At 46.4% G+C, this 21539-nt stretch overlaps 1 protein-coding gene across 1 annotated transcript in view; it reads right to left on the reverse strand.

The window, feature by feature from the left end:
- Positions 1–3343: 3343 nt before the first annotated feature.
- Positions 3344–21539, reverse strand: part of dlgap4b (discs, large (Drosophila) homolog-associated protein 4b) — a 142533-nt gene continuing 124337 nt past the window's right edge. Inside the window, 6 exon segments of the mRNA XM_042089753.1 lie at positions 3344–5875; positions 7208–7363; positions 8593–8684; positions 14102–14625; positions 15592–15680; positions 18528–18970. Coding sequence (XP_041945687.1) covers positions 5654–5875; positions 7208–7363; positions 8593–8684; positions 14102–14625; positions 15592–15680; positions 18528–18970 — 1526 coding nt within the window. The 3' untranslated portion in view covers positions 3344–5653.

Below are 21539 nucleotides of genomic sequence, written 5' to 3' on the forward strand. Positions count from 1 at the left end.
TTTGCATGTTGAACCAAAGGACCAGCGAGGGAGCCGCCAGACCTGAATCCCAGCACAGACACACAACGGGGCATCCCTTTGTTGAGGCTGTTGTAGCCATACAGGCTCTTGTTAATTGCCTAGCCGTGTTAACATTGTGCTGTCAGTCAGTCAGTCATTCACGCAAAGATCCCAAGTGTACTTAGAAAAAAAAGAGTATCAGTTTAGATTCCAAGCAAGAGGAAGAATCCATTATCAACCTGAAAAAAAAAGTGTCTTCATGTCCAGCAATCATGACCCATAGTGTTTAAAAGTGATGGAGAGAGACTACAATGCATACAAACGAGAGCAGTGTTCTTTTTGGAAACTTTTCAATGCTGTTGATGAGAATTCACTTCAATACTATATGGCCATTGCAGACCCCCTGTAATTCCCAAGAAAGTCGGACATTGAAGTAAAACATGGATAAACCACACATATGTAAAAATGAAGAAATATCAGACTGGAGAAGACATATGGAGAGGGATTAGTTGGGATGGAACAGCTTGATGTTCTCTACACATCAGAGACTTGGTGAATGTACAATATTCAATACACAAGACCATAAAAAAAAACATTAAAACAGAAGACAACCAGTGACACATTGTAACTGATTTTGAACCAAGAAATCCAAACTTAATGAAGCATGGGTCAAAAAGATAGTGAACTTCCTCTTAACATATACATTGCACTGAATGTCAACCCAGAAGTGATTCACTATTCTGAGTTATGTGTAGAATACTTGTGGTTTTAAAGACTGAAGCATGGAGAAAATCTTGCCAGATGCATGAGCAAGACTGCAATCTCGCAGTCACTGACTCTAGACAAGTTCTGGCTCAACAACAACAACAATACTGCTCTCACTTCAGTAAGTGACGTTCAGGGTGTATTTTAGGACAAAATTATAATCGCACAATCGGCCATAATTACACACAAGGAAATGGCCCATCGATGGCAGCTTAGTGCCCGTGCCTATCATCTGTTACTCCTGAATGGAATCCCCCTCTTTATTTAAAGTGAAAAGGATACTTCAGGATAATCAAACAATTTAACAAGTCAGTTGATAGTTTGACCAACTGAGGAAGTGTTTTTTTGGTCTGTAAAAGAGAGACAAGCCAACCCAATGTATTTTCTCTCCCACACAAAGCCCTTCTCATTGACATGCTGCGACTGGCTGTGACTGACACAATATATTCCTTGATCGCCAGAGTGATGTATGAGCTATATACTATCAGTGGCATTCTTAGCGCATGAAAATCCCTCCTTTTCACATCACAATCACTCTGTTGTGTAAAATGCTTTTAATTTCATTTACAGGTATGGACAAAACTGGTATGCTGATGTGTGTGTTGACAAATGTGTCTCCCGTCACCAACAGCAGCTGTGACTGACTGGGCTGGTGCAGATGCCGGTGGACTGAGAATACCTACAAAAATGTACCCCTTCACCACATTATTTAGTTTTTCATCCGAGAGATGATTGCATTTTGTTTTCTCCCAAACTCAAAACATCAAAGAAAAATGGCAATCCAAATGATTGCACTCTAACAAAACCCGACCAAATATATAAACATAGTTCCTTGTTTTCCATCATGCAAGGCCATTTTCCATGAGACAGTCCTAAGAATTCAGGCCTAGATTGTAGACACTAACACGCAACTCCCCAGTGTTAAAGCTGTCCTCTCACAAACAAGCTGCCAAAGCTGTCAGCTATGCAGCGGGGCCAGGCTCTGCCGTGTGGGATAAACATCAGGCCCTCGGCACACAAAGCCCCCCGAGGTGTGAACGATGCGCTCTGCACCAAATGGAAGGAGTCTGCAGGAACCACAGAGGGCCTCATTCACACAGGCCCTTAACAGGCCAGGGGGACAATCACAAACCAGCAAACACAAAACAGCCCACACAATAGCCCACTATCAGGAGGCCATTTTGTGTTTGTTGTCCTGAAAGGAGGGGTGGACGACCCTGAGCTTTTCCTATGCAAAAGGAACCACTAGAACCACTACTGTCACACACATACATACACATCCTGTCTGAAGTGGAGCTTCAGCTTCAGGGATGGTTGGGGCAAAATAACTTTAATAAGGCAGAATGAATGAAACAATTCAGAAGACAGGCTTTAGGGAAGCACTGAGGTGCTCGTTTGTCTTGTGTGGGACTGACAGGGGGGAGTGAGAGAACCACAGGAAGGATGAGATTTTGTATTGTAACCCGACCCTCTCCCTTTCTGCTTGAGTCAACTTGAGTCAGTTCAGGAGGGCTTTCAGCTCCACTTATTCTAGGGGGAATGGAGAAGTAACTGCTGCACACACGACATGTAATGGAGATGGAAATGATGCGGCGGCTCTGAGTGACCCTTAAAACTGTGAAATGAGACCTTGTGACGCAAAAACGGCATTATGCTGAGGAATGCTTTAGACAATGTTGGCCGACTAATGACATGATGTGTCTAGGAAATATTTAACTTAAACAAGCACAAATGTGGAACAATCAGGAAGAGACATACTGCAGGTAACCAGGTCATGACATGGCAATGCTATGTATAAACATGAAATGTATACACAATCCTTTTAGATAAGAAACAATTATAAACTAACATTAACAAATAAATTAGATCCAAAGCAGGTTTTGGATACAATGGCATGGAAATATGGCAGTGGAATCCATCAACCTCCTACATATAGCCATTTCATTGAGAAAATATCTCTGGTCTATGGCCAACTGATATGATCTAACCATTTAGAGGACTTGGCAACTTAAGATTGTCTGCCTCCCTCTAGTGGTCACCGAATAGCTAACAACAACAGTCCCACAGAATCTAGAAAGGGCCCTGTTTACTACTGAACGACAGACATGACAAAGATACTATTGTGGTTTCATAGACCAATACAGTATGCCGACCATCAGTTGTCTTTGCTAAATTAAGTCCATCACACCCTCTCACACTGGACATATGGCCTTGCCTCTATTAAGAACATGTTTCACTAGTTGCAACTGTCTTGGAATACCATGCAACAGATATATATTGTGCTTTAAATATTTAAAAGTATGGCCTCTCAGAGATAAAATACTATTGCATTTGTGGTGGAAAACACTGAACATACAAAAAGGTTAACAGAAGAAAATGTACAAACACTGCATTTATAACAGTGTGTAGAATTTGAGTATTCGTTTCAATCAGTAACTTGAAAGAAGAAAGATGATTTTGCTTATAGAGGCTTGTATGGTAGGGGATCTGTTAATGAAGGCTTCATTAGATTCCTCTTTTCCTGATGACAGTAGGAAACTTATGCATGTGCACAATGGTAAAAACAATGACAAAAAGATGAGTGTAGTGTAACTGAATTTAATGATTGATCTTTTTGTTTCAAATATAAAAACATGTGCAGATTGCTTGGTCGGCGTATGGGGGAAAGGAGCAACAATGGCAAATGGGTAGACAACACAATTACAAAAAAAAATTAAATTAAATTAAAATAAGGGCAAAATATCTTTGCCTCACTTCAATCAGATGTACAGGGCATGACTGGCTAAAGGGCTGCAGCAAGTGGGAGAACAGAGTGTGTTAGCACATGCGTAATGAATGCTACAACCCATAATGGGACGACACATCTCAAACAATCAGCCAGTCCCAGTAGTGGTTTTTCAAATCTGCTGAAAAGTGTTTGGACATGCCAAAAACTTCAGAGGTGGAAAAGAAGTCCTCCTGAAATAATATACCATCTGCGTAGTGCTACAAATTTACCACTAGAAGCAGGCAATGACCAATGTTTCTAAAAAACATGAAGGTACAGTTCGTGGATCATCCGCATGATAGGATCATGGCTGATGCAAGAAAACATTCCAAAAGCGTTGCCTTGACATTTGTTTATGAGAAGAATACAACAAAAACTTGACAAAATGGACACGACCATTTGAAATTAAAAGAGTTTCCCAGTCCTGTTGGGGCTACGTTAGCAGATTAGACCTTCTATCAAAACTAAACTTTTATCAGCTTCAAAAAACTAAATCATTCCACTAGCTAAATAGTATACTTTCATTCTGCTGCATTCACACATTTCTTGAACATTTAAATGATGTATGTAATGTACCAGCTTTGGAGTTGAACACTGAGAGTGAAAAAAAAAACAAAGTGGTAAGAGGTGGTGATGCATCTTCAGATTGGCAGAGACCCAAATCACCTGGAGTGAATGACAAGAGATGACTTGCTTAGGAGGGGCGTGGATGAGGGAGGGTCACACCTGGCAATATAACATAGCGGGGGTGTCATGACTGGGTGATCTGAAGTCACAAAATGGCTGTCACTTCAAACTCCCCAAAAAGGGACAAACCAAAACAGTAAAAACAAAATGGTGGCTATTTGCTGGGGACACCTTTACATGGCATGGAGGCATACTGCAAAACAGAAGTACCATACACTTATCCCGCCCAAAATACAAACTCCACAGAAGAAGTGAGACCGTCTTAAGGAGAGACAGAAAATAAATTCTGGGTGCTGGTAAAAAGAAATGGGGTGATGAGAATGAATTCTTTTTTTTGTGTGATTCTTCTTGTTTTGTTTGCATGATAGAATGGTCACAGGACCTCCAGAGTCTGGGCCCAGCTCTCGCAGCACTCCATTTGCATTCTCACAACGCCGGCTCCTCCATTCTCATCCCACATGAGAGAAGGTGATCTATCTGACCACAGACTGAATGCCACACAGGGCATATACATAAAAAAAAACATTGCATACAAAGAATAAAAGAAAGTAGTAGAGGGGGAGAAAACAGACAAGAACAGGAAGACAGTGATTGTGGAGGGCCAGACATGAGAAAAAGAGTGTATTCCACTGAGCGAGCATGTGTTATTCAGGTTGGAGTGTGTGTGTGTGTGTGTGCGTGTGTGTGTGTGGAGCGAGAGTTGGTGTCCGAGAGTGAGTATTTTGCAGTGCTTTACAAGGAGTTCTGTGCAGACTAGCGAGCTGGGGTAGAGGGGGCCAGTGGGATGGGAGCCAAAACAACATGTGGCTGGGTCCCAGTCCACACATTAGAAGATCTCTTATCCAAGATATTAGAACATTTAAATCAGTCTGATATAGTTTTTTAAAGGAGATAATATTATCAATAACCATTTTAATAATAATTATATTAACAATAATAACAATAATAATAACAATAGTAATTGGAGTACTAATGGTGAAGTCTGCGTGAGGTTTTCCTTGGTAGCCACTTGGAGGGGGCTTACTGCCGCTGCATCCCGTTCTCCAAAGTTCTGTTCCGTCAGTCTTGATTTCTTAATTTTTTTAAAACCTCCCATCCCTCTGGGTTGTTTTGTTTTTGTTGTTTTATTTAGTTTTCCTCTCAAGCAAGTACTGTCTTGACAACACAATACAAAATAAAAGAATGGTATCTTCCCTGTGGCTGTGGACTGGAGGCAAAGAGCTCTTTCAGTCTTGTTCCTGGTCCCTCCTCCAATCAGATGCTCGCTCTCATTTCATCTCCCCCACGTCTAAGCCTTATTAACCTTCACTTCATTGCTCCATCTACCTTTTGCCAATTTTGTTTTTGCCTTCCTGCCCTAATGTGTGACTAATCTTAACACTATACCCCCACCCCTCACAACCCCCCTGATTTCTCTCTCTCTCTCCCCCTCTCTCAGAGTCGCGTTTGGGCCTCGGGGACGTAGATCTCGATGCTGTCGGCGCTCTCCGTAGCGGAGTTCTGCTTGACCGACGCCGCCCTCTTGGCAGCCATGAGGCGCTTGCGGGCCTCCTGCCGCTGCTTGTCGGCGGCCGAGTCGCTGCTCTTCTCGCGGCCCAGCGCCGGCTTGCTCTTCCCGGGCTTCTTTGGCACTGCAGGAACCGGCTTCTGGTTCTCCTGCGGGGGGAGGGCAGGGGAGCAGGGCAAGTATCCAGACAGACACAGAGAGAGAGAGAGAGAGAGAGAGAGAGAGAGAGAGAGAGAGAGAGAGAGAGAGAGAGAGAGAGAGAGACAGAGGGATGGAGGGAGGGAGGGAGGGAGGGAGAGAGAGAATGGAAGCAAGGGTGTGAAAGTTAAACAAGTTGTGAGCAAACACACAGTAACTGTGAACCTAAATCCACATACATACAATGACACCATTTTATACAGTAGACTCACAAGGAAACACGGTAGACGAATAAATCTCAGTCCTACTTTGTGACAGGGTGACACCTGATTCTAGCAAGACGACTAAAAGTGTACTTGAGTGCATGTGTGACAAAATTAGGTAATCTTCAGTCCAATGGAGTAATGGTCCCCATTGTCCCACTAATTGCCCCCATCTTCGCACATGGGCGATCAGGGGAGTGTTTCCCAAAACCATAGTTGCTAACTAAGTTAGTAATTTTGTCGGTTGCAATGTAATTTCCCATTGCCAACCAACTAAGTTGCTAACAGGTTAGCAACTATGGTTTTGGGAAACGCACCCCTGAATAGTAGGACTCCATTCAACCTGACATTTTAACCAGGGTGGATAAATTTTTCCTGCCTATTCAGGGCATGTATTTACACTATATTTGAACTTACCACATGGACTACTCTTAAGTCTGACTTAAGTGGTCAGATTTCCTCCTAAACCCTATTCACAAAGCTCGAGTTGGTTGGTGCGGTTACTGCATTTTAGGGGCTTTGTGAATTATGGTTAGTAAAAACATTTGGAGTCCGGACATGGCCAATATTTTTTGGAGTCTGTCCTCATTTGGCAACTGGGGAGCTTTTAGTTTAAGAGGCTTTGTGAATATGGGCCCAGGTTGAAAAGAGCTTTTAGTTGTTACTCTAATGTAACCCTTCAGACTGAGTTTCATAACCACAGACTGTAGTTGCAGCTATATGTGAGGCTGATAGATGACTGAAGTGGTAGCTGTACCACCAATCAACTCTTTTCCCTTCTGGTATACACTTAAAAAGTGCCTAGGCATTTAGCAAGGTAATAATTATCACTGGTTTGCTAGACTGCTGTATCCAACCTTAAAAAAACAAAAAGTAATACAGACTGTAACATACCCCAAACTATGTTTTAGAGTTACTTTAGTATTCATTTGAATAGTAGCATAATGACATTTAACCTTACCCTCATTGCCATATAGCATGATTGACCACACAATAAACAGCAAATTACAACTGCAGTCATTTTACCAGTGTTTGGTCAAACAGACATAGCCCTTGAATGAAAGAACAGGAGATGTGTACCTGTTTTTCAGGTGAGTCTCTGTCCACTTTCCAGTCGTTGGCCTTCAGGTGGTAGAGCTCGTCAAACTTGAGGCTGATGTCCTCTATGGAGAGCTGCAGCAGGTCCCAGAAGCCTGCTAGATCCTGAGCCGTGGGCCTGGGGTTAGCATTCACATTCTACAGACAGACAGACAGAGAGAGAGAGAGAGAGAGAGGAAAGAAAGGGAGAGAGGAAGAATTAGAGGGTCAGCACGGTCAATGGTGCCACTGTTTCTCTTAGCTTTTATTTATTGTGATTTTCTAAGAGCAAAAATTAGGTTTACATTCATGATCAGCCATGCTGAGATGGAGTACCAATGCCGTACTCTAGGGGGCGCCATAACACAATTCTTTCCCACTTCCAGTGCTCTTTTTTAGTCAGAAAATATCCAGAATTGATCATGAGGTCTATAAAGCCACACACAAACACACAGACACACATAGACACAGACGCACACACGCTTGTGGTGTATTCCAAGGTCATTTTTTTCCCATGGTGGACCAACGGGTAATACAAGGCCTCAGCTGCTGGCCTGGCATTGATTTTTCATACTCCAGCTTATGTTTCTATTATTCAGGCAGCACTGTGTTCATTTTACAGTAAAAGCAAGCCGCTTCTGTATGGAGAGAGTAAAAGCAAGCCTCTTCTGTATGGAGAGAGTAAAAGCAAGCCTCTTCTGTATGGAGAGAGTAAAAGCAAGCCTCTTCTGTATGGAGAGAGTAAGAGTAAAAGCAAGCCTCTTCTGTATGGAGAGAGTAAAAGCAAGCCGCTTCTGTATGGAGAGAGTAAAAGCAAGCCTCTTCTGTATGGAGAGAGTAAAAGAGTAAAAGCAAGCCGCTTCTGTATGGAGAGAGTAAAAGCAAGCCGCTTCTGTATGGAGAGAGTAAAAGCAAGCCGCTTCTGTATGGAGAGAGTAAGTGCGATTAACTGGCGAGTATCAGGCGAGCACGGCAGCTGGATTATTGGTTTAACACCAAACTTGACAACTCTGACAGGGCTGCAGTGCTGAGCGAGATTTCTTTCAGCGCTTTATGAGGAAAGGGGAAAAATACGAAGCAAAACTGCAGAGTGCATAATTTCTGAATCCCTTTGATGTGAGCCTGTGTGAAAAGTGACGGTGAGCAAGTGATGTGGGCTGTACGAGTTTCACGTTTCATTATGGAACATGCGGGTCATCCAACTTCCTCATGCCAGGTGTGTTGTGTGGAGATAGCGATGTGGTGCATCGCATACAGGAGCAAAACTAAAAGAGGTGTGGAGTTGTGTCATTACTGTTGACTACTGAAGCGACATTCATGACCTTATGGAAAGATTGAGGTGTACATGCTCACACACGCTCACTCACTCACTCACTCCTCTTACTCACCAAGTTTTGTTCGCATAGTCCTCGGAACTGCTGGAACTTCTTTGACATCAGAAGTTGGGCACTCCCCACAGCACTGCGCACTTTACCCAACACTGCAGAGAAAGGGAGGACACACACAAACACCATGAGAGATGAATCACACACACACACCATGAGAGATGAATCACACACACCATGAGAGATGAATCACACACACACACACAAATGTATGCATGCATATTTTATACACAAGCAGCCACGCAAGCTGCAGAGTACTCTCTGAACTGAACGCTCCCTGCTCATCCCTTAAAGACACAGAAACATCACTCCCTCTCCATAACTAGAGTGAGACTGCAGGCATACGGGAGTCAGGGCAGAGAGGGACTGGACAGGGGGGAGGATGAAGGGGAGAGGAGGAGGAAGAGGGAGAGGAGAAGGAAGAGAGAGGAGGGTGAAGAGAGAGAGGAGGGTGAAGAGAGAGAGGAGGAGGAAGAGGGAGAGGAGGAGGAAGAGGGAGAGGAGGAAGAAGAGGGAGAGGAGGATGAAGGGGTGAAAGGAGGATGAAGGAGGGAGAGGAGAGTGAAGAGGTGAGGCAGGGTTAAAGCAGAGTAGCCTGGTGACTCCGGGGCAGGAGCGTCTAACGTTAAAGCACTAAGAACATTAGACACTAGAGGCCTCCACTAAAAAGCTCTCTCTATCCCCATCCTTCCCTTTCTTTCTCTGTAGAGCCAAGATCATTTGTGTGTGCGTGTGTGTCTGTTGGAGAGAGAGAGAAGGAAGGAGCGCCAGAAAAAGAGGGTGAACGAGAAGAATAGAGGGAATGAAGGAGGAGGGAGAGAGAGAGAGAGAGAGAGAGAGAGAGAGAGAGAGAGAGAGAGAGAGAGAGAGAGAGAGAGAGAGCACAAAAAAAATAACAGTAGAGAGCAAGGGAGAGCAACACAACTGAACACATCAAAGCGACGGCTTATAGCAAAGGGGGCAATTTGAACAAATAAGGGCTGCTGATGAGCGTCAGAGGGATGCGGAGAGTCGCTGAGTGCAAGAGGCCATCTCCCCACAATAACCGCCAGCTCAAGCAGAGGCCTGACAACAACAGTGTGGGTTAACTGCACTGCAAGGCAAACCCCAAATCCCTGCTGTGCGATTCAGACACGGTACGCCAACGCTGGGTGCGCCGCTATGCGCCTCAGCCAGAAGGTCTCAGAGAATGGGGGTGAATGCACGCCGTGATGCAAAAAGCCCCCTGTTTGCCTTGGCCTCCTGCAGCGTGTCTAATTGGAAAGACAGTAGATGAACAGGAGGAATCCTGGAGAGGATTTGTCACACCTTGAGGAACTAGAACGGGGAAAAGAACAGGATCCCCATCAGCTGCAAGCTGCAATCACTTAATGGCCTAGGCGGTGGCTACGCCAACTATGAGCTGCTATTACTTAGCAAGAAAACACAAAAAGGCACATAGGGAAGTGTGCTTTCTTTTTTCTTTTTTTTGCTCTCGCACCAGTTGACCTTGTTGCTCATCGTCGGGAGGCCCCTAACCCAACCTGCTAGCTGGCTAGGTCGCTCATGCACACTACCTGCCAAAAATCACGATTTGAGGAACACTCCCAGTTGATGCTGATTTTGAGGATAGAGTGGGCCATTAGCTGAAAGCATATCACGAAAGGAGGCTAGATTATAGCCATAACGGACTGTGATCCGCTGGAGTTGCGTGTAAAGGCACAAGATTTCTTTCTCTCTCTCTCTCTCTCTAAAGCCTTGCGTGACCTGCATGTGCTGCTTGCATGTGAGTGTAGCTACGGTAACTGCGTTATCATATTAAAGGTGATGGAATTATGGGCTGGCTTAGCCAGGTGTCCGTAACCCTGATTAGCCCTTCATTTCTGCTGTCAGCCTTGCCTTGCATCAGGATGCTGCCAGAGGGTGCCCTAGTTCCTTCACACAGCCTCCCAGCACCATCTTTCAACTCGACATGTCATTTGGTGTGGGCTGTGTGTGAGCGAGCATATTTCTATGAGCCACTATGTGAGTGATATGGATAGAGATAGAGATAGAGAGAGATAGAGATATATATATATATATATATATATATATAGAGAGAGAGAGATAGTTGCTGACTACTGTATGCATATTCATGCAATGATTCTCATGAACGGCTGGCAGCTTCCTTGAGGCCTGGTTAGTGAATATTAAAAACACTCCAGTTGACTGCGAAGGCACAGAAAACTCAACGCTCAAGGTGAATTTTTCTGTGTGTGTGTGTGTGTGTGTGTGTGTGTGTGTGTGTGTGTGTGTGTGTGTGTGTGTGTGTGTGTGTGTGTGTGTGTGTGTGTGTGTGTGTGTGCGCGCGCGCATGTGAGAGCGACGCCTCCGCAGTGGTGCAGTGCAGCCGGTTACGGCCCTGTGAGGAGGACATGGATGGGCCCTTTGCGGAGGCTGCCTCTTGCCTCCAACGTGTGTCCATCCGCGTGGACGTGGGGCTGGTCATCCTCTCGGCTATCTCTGCCAGCCTGATGTCGAGGCGCTAATCTGACTTTTAATCAGGTCCACAGTAGATTAGTGTAATTCCTGGATTACACGGCCCGTCTTGTTTAGTAACCCCAGCATTACCCACTTCATCCAAAAGGGGAAGTTTATGCCTGTGTATCTGTGTGTGTATGGTTGTGCCTGGCTGTCTATGCAGCTGCTCCCTTTTAAAGCCACACTATGTAAAATTTTTTTGAGGCCTGCTTTTTAAATGACCTTCTTTTGTCATCTTCAAATGAATTGAACTGGAATAGGGTCAGCTGAGGGACCAGCCTGGCACCAAACCGCACAACGGGAGCAGTCTGCTGAGTGACGCCTCCATCTCCTGAGCAAGCCACTGCTGCTCTACCTTTGCTGCAGCAAAACTCCATGATGTTTCTTTAAGAACCTCAGCAGAAGTGAAGCAGACAACGCTAAATGCAGCTGAGCACAGGCAGGCAGACAGGCAGGCAGTCAGCCAGTGTTCCTGAAAGCATCACCCTACCGGCAGCCAGCAAATCGATCAAGTCATCAAAAAGCACTCATAGACTACTCCATATTTGAACAGCCTAAAGGGTGCAGTCTACCCTGCTCAGGTTTGGGACGCCTGCCGTGAACTGGGGAGTGTAGCAGTGGGCTGGCCAGCTCAGTGGACGTTTGAGGCCCCAGAGTTATCTAGCGGCGCGTGCCTCGCTTGCCGACTGTCAGACGGGGGAGCTGCTCAGTGGAAACAGCATTTCCTGGGAGCCGGGGCTCCTTCGACGCCTTCCAAGAAAAATATGTGATTGGCAGAGAAGGAGAGAGAGAGAGAGAGAGAGAGAGAGAGAGAGAGAGAGAGAGAGAGAGAGAGAGAGAGAGAGAGAGAGGAGAGAGAGAGAGAGAGAGAGAGAGAGAGAATAGAGATTGAGAGACAAATACAAGACAGACAGAGGGGGAGATAGCAATAGAGGGGGAAAGCAGAGAGGGGAGGGGAATGAGAACAGACAGAGAGAGACAGACAGACAGACAGAGAGAGAGAGAGAGAGAGAGAGAGAGAGAGAGAGAGAGAGAGAGAGAGAGAGAGAGAGAGAGAAGGACAGAGACAGAGCAATAGAGATTGAGAGACAAATACAAGACAGAGGGAGAGAGAGACAGACAGAGGGGGAAAGCAGAGAGGGGAGGGGGAATGAGAACAGACAGACAGACAGACAGACAGACAGACAGAGAGAGAGAGAGAGAGAGAGAGAGAGAGAGAGAGAGAGAGAGAGAGAGGAGAGAGAGAGAGAGAGCTGGCTTCTTGCCCTGTGACTGTCCCATGGGAGCGGAGCGGGGCAGACTGACTGACCATGCTTTGGATCTGTCCTCCCCTCAGCGCTCTCAGAGACAGGAGGCGTTCGCTATTTCAGCAGGGCCATCAGACTGGCCTCAGAGCTCGAGAGCCATCCTCATTAGAACTCTCCAAATCACCCCTCAGTACCTCAGCAGGACGAGAGCCATCCTCATTAGAACTCTCCAAATCACCCCTCAGTAACTCAGCAGGACGAGAGCCATCCTCATTAGAACTCTCCAAATCACCCCTCAGTAACTCAGCAGGACGAGAGCCATCCTCACTAGAACTCTCCAAATCACCCCTCAGTACCTCAGCAGGACGAGAGCCATCCTCATTAGAACTCTCCAAATCACCCCTCAGTACCTCAGCAGGACGAGAGCCATCCTCATTAGAACTCTCCAAATCACCCCTCAGTAACTCAGCAGGACGAGAGCCATCCTCATTAGAACTCTCCAAATCACCCCTCAGTAACTCAGCAGGACGAGAGCCATCCTCATTAGAACTCTCCAAATCACCCCTCAGTAACTCAGCAGGACGAGAGCCATCCTCATTAGAACTCTCCAAATCACCCCTCAGTAACTCAGCAGGACGAGAGCCATCCTCATTAGAACTCTCCAAATCACCCCTCAGTAACTCAGCAGGACGAGAGCCATCCTCATTAGAACTCTCCAAATCACCCCTCAGTAACTCAGCAGGACGAGAGCCATCCTCATTAGAACTCTCCAAATCACCCCTCAGTAACTCAGCAGGACGAGAGCCATCCTCATTAGAACTCTCCAAATCACCCCTCAGTACCTCAGCAGGACGTCAGAAGGAACTGAAAATGTCACAGCCCGTATTCATTCAAGTTCATTTAGCTTTCTGCTACGACTATCCTAAGTCACACTAAAGGTTTCTCTGTTGCTATGGCTGATGTCAATTCTCATGCATACATCCAGCAGTTAAAGGGAAACTTGGCAGGATTTCCCCCTCTGCTGAAGAAATTGTGCATTATGCTATTTCAAACTGTGGGAAAAGGTAACGATAAAGCACATGGATTTGTTTATAAGCTAGCGAACGGTTAGCATAAGTTTTGCAGAACTATGTGGATGTTACAAGGTAAGAAACGCGATTTAAAACGAGTTTCTTGTTTCTCACTTCTCTTTCCGGGACGGTAGTCTCAATGTTGCAAGGTTGGTTTTCTGCCTGGGGACACTAGGCGCAGCAGGGAAAGTCACCATTTTCACCAGAACAGGTCATTTAACCATCAAAATGATTTCTAAATGGGTTTATTACGTTGAAATAGTTGCCAAGTTCACCTTTAAGAGCTACTTTTAGCCTGAAGATTCTTTATGAATATGGATCGAAATCTCTATAGTGACCCACATCCCCACACAATGTGAGGCCAGAGCATTCAAACTGTTGCACAAATGAATAGGTGAGCAGTACAGAGATCATGTATGTATGCGGACGTCTCACTCCTCTACCCACCAGCCCCCAGTCTGTCTGTCTGTCTGCAAGGGAAGTGTGTGCCTAAAGTTATCAGACATTTACTAAGCTTTTATATACACAGTTAGGCTGTTGTGAATTCCAAAAGAGTCAAGTGCATGTCTGAATTTCGGCACGGTGAGTGAGAACTTAGACACCCTACATGGGGTAGCGGGTAGAAGAGCCACAGTCCACACTCCACATACATACTCTGGGTTTTAAGTTCCGTCTCTGTCTGTCTGTGTGTCTTACCCTCCTCAGAGAGCTGGTGCTCCTTGGTCTCCTGGTCCATCTGCTGGCACCAGCCCTCCATGCGGCCCGTCTCGGCCTGCAGGAGCTTGAGGAACCAGTGGCCGTCGCGCCGGCATGCTGGCGGTCCTCCGGAGCCCTGGTCGGGCCCCACCGAGCCGTTACCGCTGCCGGACTCCAGCCATGGTTCGGGCGGCGGCAGCGAGGACGGGTCCAGCGCCGGGTCCAGGCTTTCGGAGAACGACGACGAGGAGCTGCGCGTGGCCGAGCGGCTGGTCAGCAGCTGTCGCGCCGGGCCGCTGGTGGTGACCGCCTCATCGTCGTGGTCACCGTTGTCGAGGGAGAGTTGTGACTGCGGCTGCTGCTGGCCGACGGGGGGCGGTGGCGGCGAGTCGGCCACCTGGCTGCTGCTGTTGACCATGGTCTTCTTCTCGCCGGGCTTGGGCGCCGGAGCAGGGGTCGGGGCAGAGTCCTGGGATTCCGTGTCGGTCTCTTGTTTGGACGCCATGCTGCTTGAGCGGCTGAGTCTAAGGGAGGATGGACACACACACACACACACACACACACACACACACACACACACACACAGAGACACACACAGAGACAAAGAGTGTAATGGTCAGTTGGGATATTGCTCCATTCCTCCCTGGCTAGCCTGACCGCCAGCTGACCTTGGCAAGCTGAGCCTCCACTTCCTACAGGGCAGGAAGCAGCTGGCAAGACTGACAGGAACTGCACACTCATTCTTAAAAACGTCTGCGTAACGTCAGGCCTACAACTCACATCAGGAATCAAGACCAAGACTTTACACAGGTCTTTTTGTGTTTATTGAGTCATACTTTTATTGAGTGGCTTATTGTTTTTTTTTTTTTTTTGGTGCCAATTTGACTGTGCAATACTTTTAGTCAACTGCTGTTGTAAAAACGCTTTATAAATAAACCTGACTTGACTAAGATTTCAAATTTGAACTACAGACATGTGGATATGCAGTGCTGAACGAATCTTTTTTTTTTTTTTTTTTTCGTATATTTTTCGGGCTTTTTGCCTTTATTTGTATAGGACAGTGAAGAGTGAGACAGGAAGTAAGTGGGAGAGAGAGAGATGGGGTGGGATTGGGAAATGACCGCAGGTCGGATTTGAACCCGGGTCCCCGTGGGCACTCAAGACCCGGTACCACAGCGCCCCCAGAACCAATCATTTCTGCTCCAGGGCGATAAAGACGGAGAGTTGCAGCTGGATGTTACTCAGCCAGCATCCTTAGTTTTTCAGTCCAAGGCTAAAATGACCAGCACAAAGCAGCACAACTATTCAAATTCCTCACACACCCTGTTCCTGTCATTTGCAAAGTGCATGCAAACTACAGGGAAATGTTTGTGGACAAAAGGGGGGGACTTTGTGGTGTGTGTGATTGAATTGTTTTTGAGCAAGAATGGGATGGAGAGGGGGGGGAGGGGGGGTGCAACCGCACGAAACAGGAAGGAGGAAGTACTCACTGCCAGCCGTCCTCAACCTGCACTCCGATCGACTGAAATCTGGCCAGTGGCGGGGTCTCGACTCTTTGCACTTCCTGGATGCAATCCACCTGCCAACCAATCAGAGCACAGTGTTCAGTGTTGACATTCCATTACCAAAAGTGATTGATGGCCTCTACAAGAGCATAAAATAAAATAAAGCTGTACCCTCAAGGCAGAGCAACAGTTAGAATTTTCAATTTTCCACATGATTCTTTTTTCCTTTCCTGAATTCATCATTTTCCCTGGTTCCCATTTGTTTAATTTCAGTGGTGAATAATATGAATAATATGTTCAAGCCCACAGTATGCAGAGGACTGGGAACGCTGCATGACCACGCTGCATGAGCACAACTCCGCAGCCACTCGGTCAGTCAATCTCTCTTCCTCTCTCCATCTCTTTCTTTGTCTCTCGGTCGGTACCTCTCTCCATCGCTCTCCATCTCTCTCCATCTCTCTCCATCTCTCTCCATCTCTCTCCATCTCTCTCTCTCGCTCTCCCTCCCTCCCTCTCTTTGATGGATTGCCTGCTGTACACATTTGACTAGTGGGGGGAGGGGGGAGCCGACCGACCACTTTTCTCAACCAACACAGTTCCTGCTATTGCCCCTGATCCAGTGCAGGAAAAACAAAAGCGCTAAGCCCAAACAACAATAAAAGCCTATGACAGGAATTTACAAAGTTTAGACTTGCAGCAGGAACCATTTCATTACAGAAAAAAAAACAAAAAAAAACAACACACTTCATATGAGGGACTAATCCTTTATAATGATGATAATGGAGGGCCTTTAGCCCAAAGCTCAGCAGTTAGTGTTTACCAACATCTCACCAAACAACCCTCTGCTTACTGACTGGAGAAAGAAAACTATAGATGCAGACATCCCTTTATGGTAGAATGCTAAGGAAGTAATCAGTCAGTAATTGATGAAATCTTTGAATAGGGCAGTTCCAGTGTTATGGATGTGACAGCTGGACTCATATTGGTAAACAAAATGCCCTAGAGCATGGACAAAAATAGTATCAGTGAATTAATTTGCATAACTTTTAATGAAACCTTTGTCCTCTGAATACTGCCAAATCCTAAAATTTAATATAATCATTTACATCCTAAGCATACAAGCCATTTTATCAGCGTTATGGACGTGACATAAAATAGACAAGTAATTTAAAATATATTTTTTCTTTTCCCGTTATCACCAGGGGACATGAAACTTGGTGGCCACTCCCGCATCGCGCTAGGCAGTTTTTTGCTAAAAAACGAACTAAACCGTTGCACCCAAGATGGCAAAATGTTTATGGTATGCTAATCTCAAGAGCCCGCATTAACCTAGCCCATACCCACAGGCAAGCACACACACACACACACACACACACAAACTCACACATGCACACACTCATTTACATGCACATGACGACGTCACATTTCAAATTAAACTGTATTAAACAGACAAGAGCGGCAGGCTGAACACATCTGCAATAGGTGGTTGCTACGTTAACTCCAGTTGCAAAGTCAGCCATCCTCACCAGCCAACACAATAATCAAGTTACTTTACACCAACAGTATGACAATTACAGGAAGATAATCACTCAGATTGTCGTTATCAGGAAAAACGAAAATAGGCTGTTAGTCACTCGAGGTATTTTAATATTTTGATTTGTTTTGCTAACGCTTAAGCCTTCCTGTGGTTATGATCAGCCTAATAATCTCTGAAATTATTTTTTTATCAGCTTTGAGGTAAAATAAAGTCTCCACTCCTGTAAATTCACATTATGTAACGTCCATAACGCACCATTAAAAGGTTATAAAAGTAAGAAAGGGGTACAATTTGTTCATCACACTTACGCTGATATAAATCAGCTTTGCACAGACACTTTGGACATTGTCACATCAACAATGTATGTGTAGCATAAACTTTTCCTGTAAAACGTTATGGATGTGACATGGCCATGGCATTTGCTGACTTTAAAAGAGATTTAAAAAAAAAAAAAAAAAATTAAGGAGCTGTGCTCTTAAGGCAAACTGAGCATCACATTGATCTACCATTCCCTTGTCAATCTCGAATTTGTCAAATGATAACAATGTTGTAGTAACATTGAGTCCATTTATCCCCTTTTAAAATAAATATGTATAATATTGCCATGTGAAAAAATATGTTTCTGTATGGTCACACCATATTTATGATGTAAAAAGAGTGTACATTTCCATCAAATTCAATCAGATAATTCACAAACAATAAAAATATAGACCTAAATGAATATTTTAACAACAGTTCTATTTATATGTGCACAACTTTTTTTTCCACGTTAAGGATGACCATTGCATGGAATTGCCCAATAATCCCCTCAAACAGTATTCCACCTTGAGGCGTTTCACCCTTCACCTGGGAATCTACCATGTTTCCCATTAAAAACCTATTCAAATCTACTGGCATCTACGTTTATATTCAATTATTTAGCTGACGCTTTTGACCTAAAAAGAAACGTATAAATGATGCGGTCAGGAGGGCAATCAAGCTTCTCCGTCAAGGCTCAAATGACCTGCACCACTGGCCACAGGGATGGGGCTGACCACCAGAGGTATAAGTATAGTATAAAGTATATATACTTTTTTGATCCCGTGAGGGAAATTTGGTCTCTGCATTTAACCCAATCGGTGAATTAGTGAAACACAAACAGCACACAGTGAACACACAGTGAGGTGAAGAACACACTAATCCCGGCGCAGTGAGCTGCCTGCTACAACGGCGGCGCTCGGGGAGCAGTGAGGGGTTAGGTGCCTTGCTCAAGGGCACTTCAGCCGCGGCCCACTGGTCGGGGCTCGAACCGGCAACCCTCCGGTTACAAGTCCAGAGTGCTAACCAGTGGGCCACGGCTGCCCCTAGGTGGGAAGACGTCCAGGTTCTGCCCGGTGCTGCTCACCTGTATACCGATGGAGGAGAGTTTCCTGCGGGGCACGGGCTCAACGTGGGGCTCGTCTGCGGTCAGGCCGCCCTTGACCCGCTCATTCTGGGCCTGGGGGACGGCGGTGGAGGTGGCGACGGAGGTGCGGGCCTCTGGCGGGGAGATGACGGTGGCGGTGGGGATGGCGGCCGGCGGGTCGCGCGGTGCGGTCAGCGGGAGCTGCTGGGGCCGCGGGCCTTTGGCGAGGCTGCTGGCCCGCGTGCTGTCCAAGCTGTCCGAGGAGTTGCTGTGGCCCGACTGGCTGTTGGCCTCGCTCTTGCGCTCCAGGTGACCGTCCAGGTAGCCGTCCTGCGCAGACTCGGTGCTGCTCTGCACCGTCACGGAGATGAAGGGCTTGGAGGTGGTGCGCGGGGGCACGGGCGGAGGGGCCACCTTCTTACAGGTGGTTATGCAGGTAGAGACTGCAGGAGGGACAGAGAGGGAGAGAAAGACCAGTCATTAACCTTTTGAAACCTATTAGACCATAGTCTAACTTTCAGACATGAGCACGCTGATAAACCACACAGGGGAAATACGTCAATAAACACGGCTTACACAGTCACATTCAAACAAAAACGTCAATTCTCTCCTAACACCACTCCTTTAGGAGAGAGAGAGGAAAGGTAACCATACAAAGAACATTTAACGGACATAGAGAGATGCATTATGAACAGAACTGACCATTGCCCATCTTTAACAGGAAGCGGAGAGAAACCACACAAATACAAACACCAGGCGGCCTTTAAAAGGTAGACCCTACCCCGGGCCGTGAGTGGACGCAGCTGGGCGTGGCCTGAGAGAGAGCGCATCCTACCACGCTAAAGACCTGAGTAATTTGATTCCAATGAAAATGCCCGACAATTAGACACATAATGCAATTCTGAACACACAGGAAACAGCCCAGCAGCTGATAGTTGAGAGAACCTCTTTATCAGAAACACACACACACACAGGCAGAGTGCATATGTTTGTGGCATCTAAGTGAATCAAGAGATTCATTCATTCCGCCCAGTGCATTCTGGGAAAGACGGCAAATGGACAGTCGACAGGAAAGGCAGACAATTAGCGGCTGGCTTTTGAGACGCCTTACCTTGTTAGTGAGAGTAAGACAAGGGGAGAGATAGAGAGAGAGAGAGAGAGAGAGAGAGAGAGAGAGAGAGAGAGAGAGAGAAAGAGAGAGAGTGAATAGCAGAACGCCCTTCAGGAGAGGGAGGGAGAGAGAGAGGGAGAGGGAGAGGGGGAGAGAGAGAAGGGGAGGGAGAGAGAGAAAAAGATAGATAGAGAAAAGTAGAGGGAGAGAGAGAGACAGAGCGCAGCAGGGTCTCTGAAAGTCAAGAGCTTACCTCCCACTGGAATGGCTGAGAGAGTGCAAGCACTCCTCTTTTCTCCGTTCTCTTTCAATCCCTCTTTTGTACCCTCCCTCTCTCCCTCTCTCCCCCAGCGCTCTGATCTGAGATGGGGGGTCTCTCTCTCTGCTCTCTGATCCTGGCCCTATAAAGCCGTAACCAACTCGCCTCAGACACCAATACTTACTGCAGGCAAACATACTACTTACATTTTAATGATCCTGAAGGGCGTTCTGCTATTCACTGGCCACATTAAGGCCCTCCTCGTTTCAGGAGGTCCAGGAAGCATTTTTTTTTCATGACATCTGCATGCTGCTTGGTTAATTTATATATATAAAAATAAATAAATAAAGCAAGCATTGTTTGTCCGTTGCGGAGATTTGAGAAAGCCTCTCATTATGTGAGGCGAATCAGAGCGCCTCTGCTCCCTGCCATAAATATGTAACCGCTGCATCGCAGGGCAATCAGACTCCTGTGCCACAGTCTGGAGAGATGCTGGAGTGGAGCGCAGATGAACAGTCATCCTTCTGTTTCTCTCTCTCTCTCATTTCGCCCACATCCCCTTACACAGCCAAGAACAAGGCCTTCACTGTTGAGCCAGGGCGATAGGGAAAGAGGCATGTGGCAACCTAAATAACCTCCCTAGGCCACACTAAAAAGATGGGAGGAGTGGGTGGGATCATGTCATGATTCTCAATGAAAAAGGGGGAAACCTGACCCAAAATGGAGGCAAGGGAGTCCACCATTGCACTGGCTCAGTCCAGCAGGACTGAGGTGACACGCACACACACACACACACACCTCCCTCCCCACCCTGTCTTTATGAAGACGCACTGCTGCAACTCATCATGGGCTCCCGGCTCTCTCAGATCCTGACAATAAACAAGAAATTCTGCTACGCAAAATACCTTGTTTTCACACACACACACACACACACACACAAACACGCTCTGAAGACTAAAGAGCGGAACATGAGTGAGTGCAGAGCAGCATAGAGTGGAGACTGGGGAACATGAGTGGCTGGCCAACACACACACACACACACACACACGGCAGGTCTGCTCAGGGCCACTGGGCCCTCTGCATCTGATAACATGCACTGCAATGAAGCAGAAAAACAATGGTAGGGGTGCTAAAGATGGTCATGATGATCGCCATCTTTCCCTCCCCTTTTCCTCTCTGTGTGTGTGTGTGCGTGTGTGTGTGCGCGTGTGTGTGTGTGCGCGTGTGTGTGTGCGCGTGTGTTGTATGTCTGTGAGAAAGAAAGTGAGAGTCAGGAGCCAATGTTTATGGTTTCAGTCTGTGACGCAAATACACCGCGGTGCTCATCTCTTTTTCCAGAACCACGGTTAGTTTTCCAGCCCTTATGCAGGCAGGGCTGACGGCCATGAGTGCCATAAAGAATCTGTGTGTGTGTGTGTGTGTGTGCATTACATTTGTCTGTTTAGGAGTGTTTTTGTGCAGTGGTGGGGGGCAATGGAGGAAACTGAAGCAGTAGGGGGCTAGGGAGTGGTCCTAGTGTTGGTGTGCACTGGATGCATGAATGTGGTGTGTGTGTGTGTGTGTGTGTGTGTGTGTGTTGCCAGCATGGGGAGACAAAGGCATATTTTGGTGGATTTTGGGTGGAGCTGGCAGATGGCCCACT

This window comes from Alosa sapidissima, chromosome 4 (genome assembly GCF_018492685.1).
Source record: "Alosa sapidissima isolate fAloSap1 chromosome 4, fAloSap1.pri, whole genome shotgun sequence".
Lineage (NCBI taxonomy): Eukaryota > Metazoa > Chordata > Actinopteri > Clupeiformes > Clupeidae > Alosa > Alosa sapidissima.